General features: G+C 39.2%; 2 protein-coding genes across 4 annotated transcripts; one reads left to right on the top strand and one right to left on the bottom strand.

Annotated features, from left to right (window-relative positions):
- Positions 1 to 931: 931 nt before the first annotated feature.
- Positions 932 to 3,127, bottom strand: nkapd1 (NKAP domain containing 1). Its single transcript, XM_077722718.1, has 6 exons — positions 2,858 to 3,127; positions 2,687 to 2,764; positions 2,177 to 2,265; positions 1,974 to 2,093; positions 1,494 to 1,547; positions 932 to 1,339 (listed from the first exon to the last, which is right to left on the bottom strand). The coding sequence occupies exons 2-6, from the start codon at positions 2,753 to 2,755 to the stop codon at positions 1,027 to 1,029; spliced, it is 645 nt and encodes a 214-aa protein (XP_077578844.1). The 5' UTR covers positions 2,756 to 2,764; positions 2,858 to 3,127; the 3' UTR covers positions 932 to 1,026.
- Positions 3,128 to 4,264: 1,137 nt separating this feature from the next.
- dixdc1a (DIX domain containing 1a) lies at positions 4,265 to 12,602 on the top strand. Of its 3 annotated transcripts, none has more exons than XM_077722316.1 (15): positions 4,265 to 4,812; positions 7,119 to 7,279; positions 8,089 to 8,234; positions 8,871 to 8,960; positions 9,200 to 9,253; positions 9,349 to 9,399; positions 10,060 to 10,164; positions 10,245 to 10,298; positions 10,381 to 10,470; positions 10,555 to 10,614; positions 10,690 to 10,851; positions 11,252 to 11,318; positions 11,439 to 11,547; positions 11,726 to 11,834; positions 12,209 to 12,602. In XM_077722316.1, the coding sequence occupies exons 1-15, from the start codon at positions 4,790 to 4,792 to the stop codon at positions 12,290 to 12,292; spliced, it is 1,365 nt and encodes a 454-aa protein (XP_077578442.1). In that variant the 5' UTR covers positions 4,265 to 4,789; the 3' UTR covers positions 12,293 to 12,602. The 3 variants fall into 3 exon arrangements, with proteins under 3 accessions (XP_077578442.1, XP_077578441.1, XP_077578440.1); XM_077722315.1 differs by having other exon boundaries at positions 4,267 to 4,812; positions 10,384 to 10,470; positions 10,681 to 10,851; XM_077722314.1 differs by having other exon boundaries at positions 4,267 to 4,812; positions 10,681 to 10,851.
- Positions 12,603 to 13,112: the final 510 nt, after the last annotated feature.

Here is a 13,112-nt window from a genome sequence, read left to right as displayed (position 1 = left end):
CTTTCATCAATTTGGTTGACATTGGGATTATTGGAGCCTGAGTGTAGGTAGTCCACATCCTTCCAAGAACACATTACCGCTTTATCCGTTTCCGAAAAGCATGAATCACACTATTTTTGTTTATCGGCAAAAGAGACGCGCGCCATTCGTTCCGCTTGTGTTGTTAAATGCCTTGCTTTTAACCTTAAACCCTGCCTGTCAATAGGCATTTGTATTTTCTACCATGTTTTGGGTTCAGCACAACCCACTCTCATCAATTTGGACTGGAGAACATTTTAGCCTTTTAACCTACTCGTGCTTCTTCACTCATACTTTTAACACTTATTTCCATTTCCTCCAGCAACATGACATGTGATTGACTTAGAAAAGCAACCAGACGCAGCTCGCCCACATCTCCTGACCAGAGCGATACATTCTGCAAGATGTTACACAAGGGAGCGAAGGAGTGACCCGTGGCGCCTTGTGTGAGATCATGCTTTCAATAGCACCGTTCATTAGTGTGCCTAGTGTTTAATTTGCAGGTTCAGGGTTGTTAATGTTGTCATGTGCCCCCTTTCTGCCACATTAAGCAAAAGTGTTCAATTGCAGGAGCGGTCAAGCCATGCAGGGGACAGAGTGCTGCTGGGCACCTACAACTGTGTGAGTGTTATTTAACAAGCACATATTTTACAGGTCATTACACTTGTGCCTCTTTTATTGAGCTGTGCGTCCATTGGAAAAGGTAAAGGGCGGGAAAGGACAAATGAGTTGTATTTATAATTTTGCGTGGACTTGTATTATTTCCACACAAATACTGGGTTTTTAGGTATCTCACTCTGCCTCTTATTATATATTTCTATTCATTTATTTCGGCCAGTTGGTAATCTTGGGCATTAGGAGAAAAAAATTAGATAACAAGTATGCTACTGACAAATCCACACATTTCATTGTAAAATAAAAATGCAAAAACATGATTTAATTCCACAATGAGGCAGTTCCATATTGTGATAAATGTCTAAGGGGCTAAAAAAAGTAATGCAGCATCTCTCAATCTTCTGAACTTTCATCTGTGCTCTCCTCTCCAGCTGCTCTGTTGTGTTTCCTGCTTTTCTTTGAGGAGTTAGAGTGTTTGTTCGAGTCATCATTTTTCCTTTTACGTTCCCGTCGGTCCTCGTTTCTCTTGTCTTTTTTCTTACTTTTATGGTGACTTTTGGTCTTATTGCTTTCATGGTTACTGTTCGCTTTCTTCCGTTTTGCTTCCTGCTCTTCGTCTTTTTTCTTCCTTTTCTTCTTTTTGGATCGTTTCGACTTGGATGCTTTCCTTCTTTGGTCCTCCTTCTCTTCGGCGCTGCTTTTTTCACTGAAAATAGATGACAAAGACAACATTGTTAGAGAAATAAGAAATTAGTTACACCAGCGCAATATTACATTTGAAAATATTAACGTAACATCATCTCTCAAGTCTTGAAAATGAATGACACATTGTCCATTAATTTCAGTACATCTCCATTTACCTGTCGCTTTCAAATTCCTCAGGGTACAGCTCCTTGAAGCCACTGTGTCCCCATCTGCACATAACATTCACACTGAGTATCACGTATGAAAGTACAGCTCAAATACTGCCAACATGAAAATGCAGGTAAGTGTTTATCAATGATGATACATGACATTTATTCCTTTAAAAGTATGTTTAATAATAATGTGCCTCAGTGTTAGAATATGAACTCTAAATACAAGAAATAAATGCACATACACTAATTGCATCAAATGCATTGCAAATTACATTTTTACACCAATTGATGAATATTTTTAAAATGTTTCAATAGATTAAATGCAAAATGACTTGATTTAGGATTATAGGAATGAACTGTACATCATCTACATGGCATTTTTGTAACACTAATCCATGTAGAGCAGTCAAAATTGTCACACACAAAAAACAACATTTTACTGTGTGATGTCTTAATGACATGAAAGGACAGGAGGCTGCTAACCTGTCTGGATCGTTGTCCTCAAACTCATACAGTTTTTTCGTCCAGTATCGAGCCTCTCGGTCGTCGTGCTCAGAAGACACTCGAGGTTCATAGGACAATCGATCGCAGTGCATTTGACCCCTGGAATCATGCAAAAAAAAATAGTAATAATGAAATAGGTAGTTTTGGCAACATGGCATTTGATGATAAAACTCATCTTATACCTGATTGTCCCAGTAGTGCTCACATGACTGTGGTTGGACTTTTGAACTTCCCATCCTCGTAATTTCCACATCTCAGTCTCCTCTTGGATCTGCAGGTAGAAAGACAATTGATGACTAGTACCATTTATTTGTCCTTACACCTAGTAGTGAAAGTACAACATTTAGAGAAAAGAGAAATAATGTTCATTTTTAAACATGGGATGAAATTCCTGGTTTTCAGACAAAACTGAAGTGACAGTTTGTGAAATATAGGAGCAGGGTGGAGTCCCCTCCAATTACAACTCCAAACTGGAAGACAAGGGCTGGGATTCGAACCCAGAACCTTGGAACTTGTTCAGCAATAACAACTGTTTACAGTCATCTGAACTGATAAACGTGTTTTAGACAGGTAGTTCTGACAAGAGGAGATGCTGATATGATCACAATGATCCTATTTGTAATAAGCCAGGGTCTGATGATAAAACCAAATCACCCAGGAAACATCGCGGTTTATTATTTTTTGTGTCATACCTTGTTATGAGCATCAGTGTGGCGGATCACGTTCCGCAGCAAAGTTTTTCCGATCGTCTGCCTCGACATAATGATAACCTGAAGAAAATATCAAATCAAAACGTCCGATTTAGAGCAAATATATGAATGTAAAGACTGTAGTAAGATGTCAATAACTGGTAAGCTTTTTACCTCGCTCAGCCTGTTAACTAAACAGATCAGAAATGTGTTTTCAAGATCGATTTATGATACGATCACAGAACCATAAACGGTCCTTTTTTGTTAGGCATGAGCCGTCATTTCACGTAAAATAGACTAAAGAAAAGGCTTTTTGTTAGATTTGCATGGCTCGCGGTTTAGCGGTATTTCCTACTTGGTCCTGAATGTTTTCTTCTGATGGTAAAAGCGCGTTTTTCATTGGCAGATGAAGCTGGCGATCATAGTTTGAGCGTCTCATCGTGAAGGATGGAAACCGCCCAGTTTCAGCGCTGCTGGAATTTAAAGCGAACGCATCCATTTATGGTGAGTATATAAAAATATAATATCTTGGGTACAAAATATATTCCAACTACTTACTCTACACAGGATTCAATGTCACCGAAATATAAAAAATTCCATAGATAAAAATAACAGTTGAAGAAGAGTATCTGGACATAAATTCTGTTCCAAAAAATGGTTTTTTCTTGTTTCTTTGTCACATTTGACCTTTTTGCACCATCTCCCAATTGTCAACCTACATTTTGCCCTGTCTCATAAATAATATCATAGTTATAGAAAGTCCCAGCAGAAGGAGGAAAACTGTTAGTCTACCTCCATCTGTTCAACATCTGTGTGCTTTTGTGCTATTATTTGTCTTTTAATACCTTTTTTCAATTCAGTTTTAAATAATGCCAGAATATTCCACCCTGCTTAGTGACTAAATTTGAATATTGAAGAATCACATAATACTTCAAATTGTAAACTAATTTTATAGTTAAGATGAAAAAGCTAAGACGTCCAAGTATGGTCCCTAAGTGAGCAAACCTGACTGTCTTTCGACAGCCTCCAATTTAGTTGTAGCCCCTTTGTTATATTTAGCTTAATCACTTTCTATTCTAATAAACAGGTCATTGACTCATTCACTGCCATTTTAACTAGGCAGGCAGAATGAATGATCATGTTTCAGCATGTTTAAGAACATTTGATCACTGCCGACCCACTCATCTCATATAAGTTGGACGCCTAACGACATCAATTGACTAATCTATGAAATGACATAACACACATAGTGGAAGGTTATTGATACGTTTCCTTTGAGAACAACTTTCTGAAATGTGTAGCCCTGAAAAGTTGGAGAACCTGATCTAAAACCAGCCATCTAAATAGTAGGTCTCCATAAGGAAAAGCTGTGTTTTCCCCGGTACACTATACTTAGGCTACATAAATATACCCTTAACCCATCCAAACATAGCATTCAGTCCACATGAAGTTCCCCAAATGTTTCCCTTGCATATATTTCCATGCATCTTTTCAAAAACTCCCCAGAATTACAATTTCCCTCCTCCTCTGTTATGAAAGTTGAGAAGCAAAAAGGCAAGAAGAGGAGGACCGAAGACGAGAAGGGGGAGGGGGTGCTAAGCACACCCAGACGGAAAAAGAACATAAAAATATCTGGTCCCTGCCATGAAAAAATAGACAGAATGACATGCTACCAAAACAGAACCAAAGGAGGACAAGAGGAAATGCATTCAAATGTGGAACTGCATCAATAGTTGGAGACACGAATGCATTGTGTTGCGATCGCAATGAGAGGACAAGCTGAGAACAGCGGCTGGTGCTGCTGAGCACCATTCTCTCTCTCTCTTACTCTCTGTGATCCCCCCCACAGCTTGGCACCATCCAGCCAGGCGAGGACGGAAGAAGGCTTGCCAGAGCTTTTTGATTTAGGATTTGTATGGATATGAGAGGATTTGGACCACGCCACCGCTACTGCTACCTCTGTTCTTTTTCACCAGCCGTGTAAAAACGCATAGATTCGTCTAGTTTGCTTCCCTCCCCTCCCTCCATGGCTGTTACGGTCCTGACTGAGAAGCAGGGCATCGCCCGGACGTGGGGCTCCGGCTGACTGCAGTGTGAACTTCAGCCATGGGGGCAAAACAAATGAAATGGTAAGCCTCATTCTGTTTATGATTGGGTGCTTTTATGTTAGCACCGGGGCAGAAAGCGACAGATGGTGGCCACACGTCCACTTTGACAACAAGTCACATCAGCTATGTCGTGTAACAAGGCGACGGTGACTGCTTTAGCAGGCTACCTATTGTCTGTTTGTTTACAGTGCACGGTAGATGTGGGTGTGTCCCAGTGGGGCCGGATGCTATTGCCTAGCAACCGCCCTCTCCTTTCCCTCACTTGCTCCTTTCAGTTTCATTGCGGGATCACATGTTTAAAGATGGATAGATTGTTTGGGTTTCCCAAATTGATAGTTTAGTCTCAAATGCACTACTTTATAGTGTATGTTTGTAGATAATTGCTGAGAACAAGGCTAAAAATATAGCATCCTGATTTTCCATATACTCTTCCATAGGTATTTTTCTTCATTTTGATACTCCTGAGTTTCATAGTTGTACAACTGCTACCCCTCTATAACTACTTTAGAAAATTAGATAAAAAAGTAACAATTTAAATCATGTTTTAGTTGACTTTATATGTGCTCTAAGTGTATATCTATATGAATGAGTATAGCATTACTAGCATAAAACATTTACTAATTCAAAATAAGCAGACACTGTGGAATAGTGATCAACAGATTTTCCAAGGTTCAAGTTGAACCAATATGTCATGTATGTCATTCATGTTGTTTAATTATTATCCTTCATTCAAGTAAATACCCCCCCGTGATTTCACACTAAAATAACAAATTTCAATCACATTTGTTCCCCTTTTACATGGCCTGATGCAAATCTTCTACTAATTGTATGTCTAAATCCTAATCTGAAATTGAAGGTGCCTAATTTCTCCCGAGTTACGTTGCAACTCATCTGGCAGGAACTCTAGCCAGCATAAACGCAGTTTAGGTGGTGATTGAAGGCATCTCGATGGTGTCATCATGTCATCAACTCAAACGGAGATTAAGACGGGACTGTTTGCTCTCATTCCCTCTGGACAAACACTCAGGCATAATCACTATAGCCTCTGATAAGACACTCACTTGATCGCTTTTTCATTGGGAAGGGTGACCTACTACCTCTCTGTAAAATAAAATAAATACTTGTTAATTGGAGGGAGTAAAATAGAAAAAATGCCTTCTAATCACTCACATTTTATTCCAAATAAGATTGCTTAACTTTTTAAAATCCTTTATTTATTCATATTCAGTATCCCTATTTAAAATATAATGCATTGACTTGAATGGATTTTATTTTGATTTGATTATATTTTTGCATCAGCTTTTCTTGCTATAAATTGCCCGAAGGGAAAGCTGCATGACATTTGTCAAGCCCATGAAAATGCATGTAAAACCCAATGTTCACTTTTTGAGAGGGTATAATGCGATTATTTAAGCCACACCCAAAAAAATAAGAAGCAAATCTCTTCAGCTACCAATCTAAAACTCACGTTTTTTTTTTACACACTGATGCAATGCCTTTGGATGTTCTGTGGTTTTATGCAACACTACACTTAAGCCCACAATTTCTGCTCAGCCCGAGGAGCAGAAGAGTTTTTTTATTTTAACCCTCCCCCCTTTATACAGTGTTTTTCCCCACATTTGCAGGACGTAAAAGGAACCCCCCATGCACATTATAATACCACAGTTCATACTTTGTACTATCTAATGTTGTCAAAACAGAGCAAAACAAAGATGACAGACAGCTTTCCTCACTTATCCCTTCTCAGACGTCTTATCCAGACAGATGCAACATGTAGAGGACATGCACTAAGACCACTATCCACTGCGAACCTCAAGGACCACTGTAACTCACAGGCTAGCAAAATATGTGAAGAATTTCCTGCGTCATGCATGCATGCTGCCCCAAGTTATCGTGTTGCAGCCTGTGTCAGTCTATCCTCTAAGCTTAAAGTCCATAATTTGTTCCATGAAATTGGTTAACTTCTCATTTCTCATGAAGTGAAACAGATTAATCATTTTCTCCAAAGCCTTGTATGTCTGTATGGCAAATGCAAGTACAAATTATATACCATTTTGTATGTCCATCCTTATAGCAAAGCTGTCTGATGGTGTTAAAATCCCGCTAAAATCTTCGTATGTAGTTTTTGGATGTTCTTTTTTATTTAAAATTGGAAAGATTTGCAATCATCTATCCATATGGATTTAATTTATATCTTTACCCCGCCCAAAGCGAGAGCCGTTAAATAATACTATCATTATTTTATGCTCATGGCACTATTTATTGCCGCTCAGCTGGCAGGAGGTGCAAACAATCACAGTGCTGTCTGTGCTTGCCATCTGTTTCAGTCTCAGCTCAGCAAGCCCTGTGCACTCCCCAAAGGAGGAATATGTTGTCACCCATTCCATCGATACACACGGAGAGGAAACCATCCGCGATCAGCCTGAAGAGCGGCAGGGAGGATTAAGCCATGGCAAATTGGAGCCAATGGACAAGAAGCACCTCAGAGGTTGGTGGGCCCCGTGGCACTCGAGTTTCCATCTTAACTGGTAATAACCACAACGAAAAATAGTGAACATGTTGGTGGCTTTTTGCCAACCCATAGTCCCACTTGATATGATAGTTGACAGTTCTTCCTCACACGTTGTAAACCACAGGGGTCAAAGAGGCAGCCCAGGGGCCAAATCTGGCCCGTTGCAATCATTTTGTGTGGCCCGAGAAAGTAAATCATGGGTTTCTATTTCAGGATCAAATTCAAATGATGATAGATGTACATTATATTTTCTGATTTCCCCCTTTTTTTAAATCAATCATTGTTTTCTTTTGTGTTTTTTGTTCAAAAAGCATTTTGTATAATTTAAAAACAAATATTTTCCTTTTTCCACTCAAAAAGAATATTTTGTTTCCATTTGAAATATAAAACATGATTAAAAGACATTTTCCATTACTAATAAAAAAAAGCACAAATAAACATTGCTTTAGATCTATAAAATCTGCCTATTTAGGGCTCTTGTTGCAGTTCTTTTAATCCATTTTTAAAAAATCTAGATATTAGATCTAAAACATGAAATGGCATTGACATTAATGCGGCCCGCGAACCAACCCGAGTTTGACATCCCTGCTGTAAACAATACAATCCTAACAATGTGGTATTGGTTTGATATCAGTCGATCCAACAAAGCCGTGTGGGACTGCAGGGATGTGGGATTAAGTCTGTAATGGATCGGATGCCAAAAATTGATATTGGAACAACACTTCTTCCCACAACTGACAAGATGCACCTCCTGATTTCCAATTGCATCCCACTCCTCATTTCAGATGAGGTGTCTCTCTGTGGGCTGTGCCCCTCCCTTGGGCATGATGAGCCAGAGGAAGAAAAGTCTTGGGAGGAACAGCTGGATGCCCACCAAGAGCAGCTGGAGAAGGAGATGCATGAGGCAAGAAGGATGGTGTTCCGCCTTCAGGTACATCAGGATCATTTTCCCTAAGAGGGGCCATTTAACTTTTTATGTCGGTCTCTAGCAGCTGTGCTGAGTTTATTTGACGTGATGCAACCATTAAACAAATGTTTTTGCTTTACAGTTACGCATGTGAACAGGAGTAATGTGAACAGTAGATAGAATAAGGGCTTGCGTGACTTTTCTACGAGTACTCCGAATTACTCCCACATTCAGAAAAATGTATGTTCGGCTGGGGTGGGCAAACTATTCGGCCCGGGGGCCACATTGACTTTAAAAATTTGACAGACGGGCTGGGTCAGCACAAGATACGATACATATAAAAAAGTGCATCCGTTCATAGTACATATAAAACATAAACAGAAAAAAAGACTAAAGTATTAACATACTCATCACTCATCATTAAAGTAAAAAGTATAAAGTACAAAGTAAAGTAAAAAGGAATGTATTAAAAAATATTAAAATGTAATTTAAAAAAGATAGAGGGGCTGTAAAACACGAAAAATAAGCAATTCCAGAAAAAAATATGAATACCTATGAATCTGCAACTGTAGTATGTAATTTAACCTCTCTCTCTCAACATAACACATCTTTTTGGTTGTTCCTCTTAAAATGAACACCTGACCATGTGTTTGTCTCCAGGCTTTGCTCGTCAATGGCTCCCTCCCAGAGGACGAGCAGGTTGGATCCGTGAACTTCGGGGACAACCGGGCTAACAGCGAGCAACAGCTGGTACTGTATCCCCTCCCGCATGTCTCCGCTTACTAGTGAAAATGCGACTGCCTGCAACACACTAGCAGCTTTGTGTGGACACTCAGCCCTTCTGTTGTGTTAATGTTCTTCCACCGCCACTCTTGTTTGGAGAGCACAAATTAATCTCACTGATCTCACTCGCCTCCCTACTGTCAGGCTCATCCTATTGGAGCTTTGACATTGGCTAATTAGGATGCTCCGACTGTGTCCCTCTGAAGGTTCTCACACAGAGCCGCCTGGACCAAAGCATGGAGAAGGCCCTTGATCTTAAGGTACGCAAAGTGAATTGAATGTGTACTTTTTGTCTACCCTATTTCATCTTTTTTTTCCCCCAAAAAAGTTCTCACTTCCTTTTTCTAACTTCTAGCGGGAGCTTCTTAGGCATAAACAAGAGGTTCGGCACGTTCAGGCCATCAAGGTAAAGAAAAATTATAATTGTTTGGAATGTTGATTCAAGTTAATCTATTACTACAATTACCTTTTTGCTCAAATAACACTTTTTTGATGCTTTAAGATCAAAAAACACATTATGCTTTTTGCCTTTCATTTCACCCTTAGGGACATTCAACATCTATCTATTTATTTATTTTAATAAAAAAATATCATAAATTATAATTCATGTATATTATAGTAATTTGTTAAGACATGAGGAAAACATTATATATGCCATTATTTATGGATTCCTCCATCTTTTTTTGAGGATTAAACAAGCTTTGTATACATTTGACCTTATATCAACAAACATGACGTCAATGCACATTATATGCATTTATGAGCCAGGAGTTTGCCCCCTGATAAATGTTTCTAAAAATCAAATTATTAAATGCATTATTGTTACCATCATGTTCTTTGCATTTTTAAAATCAACCCACTGGGCACAGAAAAAAAACATTAATATATTGTCAACACAGTAGAACAAGGACATCAATCTGCCCACACACTCAAGGAACAGTGACAAGCGATAAAATGTTGGTCATAAGTAACACATTTCCTTTTTAAAGTGGCTATACGATATGGTGTGTTAAATTTGAAGTATCTATATGCTGATCTCCCTTCTTTTGACCCTTTGGCTCATTAGGATGCATTGCAGCAGCGGCTGTCAGTGCAGGAGGATGCCGTTCTGCAGCTAAAGCAGGAGCTCCTGAGAAGCAACATGGCCAAAGATCAGTTAGAAGGAGAAAATGTAAGACCTGTGGTGGGCTTTACAATGCTTTAACCTGATCGAACCACATTAAGGATTGACATACTTAATGTACTTTACAGGCGGTGCTCAAAGACAAGCTATGCGAATGTAACAAATTACTTGGTGAATACGAGGTATGGTGTCCTGACAATGACCCGCTAAGGCAATCTCAAGGTGTGTTTTGCATATGCATTTTCTTTTCTGCTGTTGCCATAGCAGCAACCTGGGAGGAAGGACAGAATGCTGCTGCAGCAGCAAAAGCATGACGAGTCTCAGCACAAAGCACAAGATGTGAGCCACAATTGGGTAAATGATTCCAAATGGCACATTTTAAGGACATTTTGTTTAAATGGTGTATTTTCAGTGATAATGCTGTCTTCTTTGTGGCAGGCATTTAGGAGTGAAGGTGGTTACAGCAGTTCTCCTCCAGTATTTCAGCACAGTGCACCCGTGAGTAGATATGCACCCCCCAACTAAACCATCATGGCTGCCTAAAAATAAATGAGTCAACATTAGATGTCACAGAGTGAAGAACTACAACTGGTGAGGGAGGCCCTGCGTAGTTTGAGAGACAACTTTTCTGGCCACGACCCTCAACATCACACTTTGGACACCCTGGAGCAGGGAGTGTCAAGTCTCATGGACCGTCTGCACTCCTCAGATACTCACCGACGGCAGATTAGAACGGTATGCTTGTCACTGGGATGGTCCATGTTACAAAAATTGCATCTTTATGAAGTCACCATGGAAATGTAGCACAATATTGAAAGTCCTTGATTTTATCGCACATTAGCTATATTTCCTCTGCAGCCACACAGGTGAAGAAAATGCTCTTTACTGATAAGATGCAGTGAAAAGTAGGATGAATATCAGTTGAGGTTTTAAATTTGGACACAGAAAGACTTGCATTAGTCGGATTTTAGCCTGACTTACAGAGGATTTTATCGATAGAGAGCATTTTTTTTAGATGGGAAGGGAAAGAAATAGGCCTTGATTTAGCCCCATAGTGGATTGTATTGTTTGTGTGTATGTTAAATGTGTGTAAACTAGTTTTTAATGACTATTTTTTCATTGGGTATTCTTCCAGGAGGAGTTTAAATCACCCAGTCGGAGAGCCAACTCTTCTGACCGAGACTCATGGCCACCGAGTTCAAGTGAGACGTATAAAAACGAGTCATCCGTCGTCTTTAATCGCTCCGTTGTGAAAGAACTATTGGCTGTCAGATGTCCTAAAAGCCATTTCTTCTTGTTCTTTTTTTTTCTGTTACTTCCAGAAATTGCACATTCTCACAGTAGCCCAGGTTTGGATGGTGGCGTGTCCACAAAAGTGCTCTACTTTACCGATCGCTCTCTCACACCTTTCCTTGTCAACATACCCAAAAGGTGAGCCTATTTTAGGTCACATCATTAAAATGCTTTTGATCAAACTAGAAAATGCAATTCTGTGAGGAAATTTAGAAGTGATGCTTTTCTCTGTTGGTTGCAATGAATGGTGGGTTAATTTTACATTTTGGATCAATGATAAGATTGATGTTTATTGTCTTTTGGCATCTTCTCCTAGGTTGGGTGAAGTGACGCTACGAGACTTCAAGACTGCCGTGGACCGACAAGGTAGCTTCAGATACCACTTCAAAGCTCTCGATCCAGAGTTTGGCACTGTGAAAGAGGAGGTAGGAGGAAAATTCTAATGCCTAATAGAGCATGACGTGCTAATAATAGCATGGCCAGTTTTATTCCAGTTGAAGTTGATAAGACTTTGGTTTCTTAAATTAGACAAGTGTATTCAGCAAGTTATTCACTCTGTCTAGCTTTTGTCAAAATCCTCTTTGGTACGTTATACTTTATTCCATATTTAATTAAAAATGTAAAGGGATGCTATTTTAACAATATTGAACAACAGTTCTATTTTAAATGCATTATTGTAAATCAATCAATCAAAAGCCTTTATTGTGTATGATGACAATGAAGGCTTTTGATTGATTAATTTACAATAATTTCAAAAGCATACAAAAAAAAAATCTACTTTTACATTTATGTTGTGAAGGTATTCCAAGATGGAGCAGTCGTGCCTGGCTGGGAAGGGAAGATTGTAGCTTGGGTGGAGGAGGACCATGGGGAGAGGAGATAGAAGCTTTAAAAAAAAAAAAAACTTGTGTTCACTGGAACAGAACTTGATTGAAAACACTTGGGACCATTGGACTGAAACAAAGTTTGGGAAGAATACTTGCCTAGTACAGCTCGTCAAAGACTATTTACGCCAATAAACAGGGAAATCTGTTCATTTGGTAACAACATTCCTTATGAAATCAAATTAAAATAACTGTAGTATTGGGAATGGATGTTCACTGCCACTTTCCTCATATTCAAGATTGCCAAATAGTGGATGTTTCCCACTCTTCACTTTCAAACAAGAGTTTTAATAAACATTAATTATCGTATGCATCATTTTGCTGTCAATTATTTTGAAGATGGACGGTAATGGCGGGGTGCAGCGGCGGTGGCGGCGGCGGTAGCCCCGAGCCATTACACCTACGCTCCATTAACAAACCATGCTTTCTAATTGCTTAATAGAGAGGCAGCTTTGTGCCGGTGACTCAGCCCACGCAGCATGGCCACGGTAATATCTGAGGTTTTGGAATAATGTTTTTTAATGTTAACATTTCTATGATTTTGGGGGGGGGGATTTTGTTTAACAGATTCTATATTACATGAGGAATACATTTTAGGTGAGTACAACCATGGACAAATGTTTTTGGACTTTTCACCATTCAGTTAAACAAGAAAGAGATTCAAAAATGTTGACAAAAAGTATACAACAGCCACTTATTAATACACAGAACTACAACTTGTTTGTGATTCCTTAAGAACCAAATACAGTGGTGCTCTTTATTTCTAACTGGTGCAAAACAGGTGAAGACTTTCATATTTAAGAGAGAAATTTTACAAAG

The sequence above is a fragment of the Stigmatopora nigra genome, chromosome 8 (assembly GCF_051989575.1).
Source record: "Stigmatopora nigra isolate UIUO_SnigA chromosome 8, RoL_Snig_1.1, whole genome shotgun sequence".
In the NCBI taxonomy this organism is placed as follows: Eukaryota; Metazoa; Chordata; class Actinopteri; order Syngnathiformes; family Syngnathidae; genus Stigmatopora; species Stigmatopora nigra.
The sequence above is the reverse complement of the archived record's forward strand: the minus strand, read 5'-3'. Positions and strand labels throughout refer to the sequence as shown.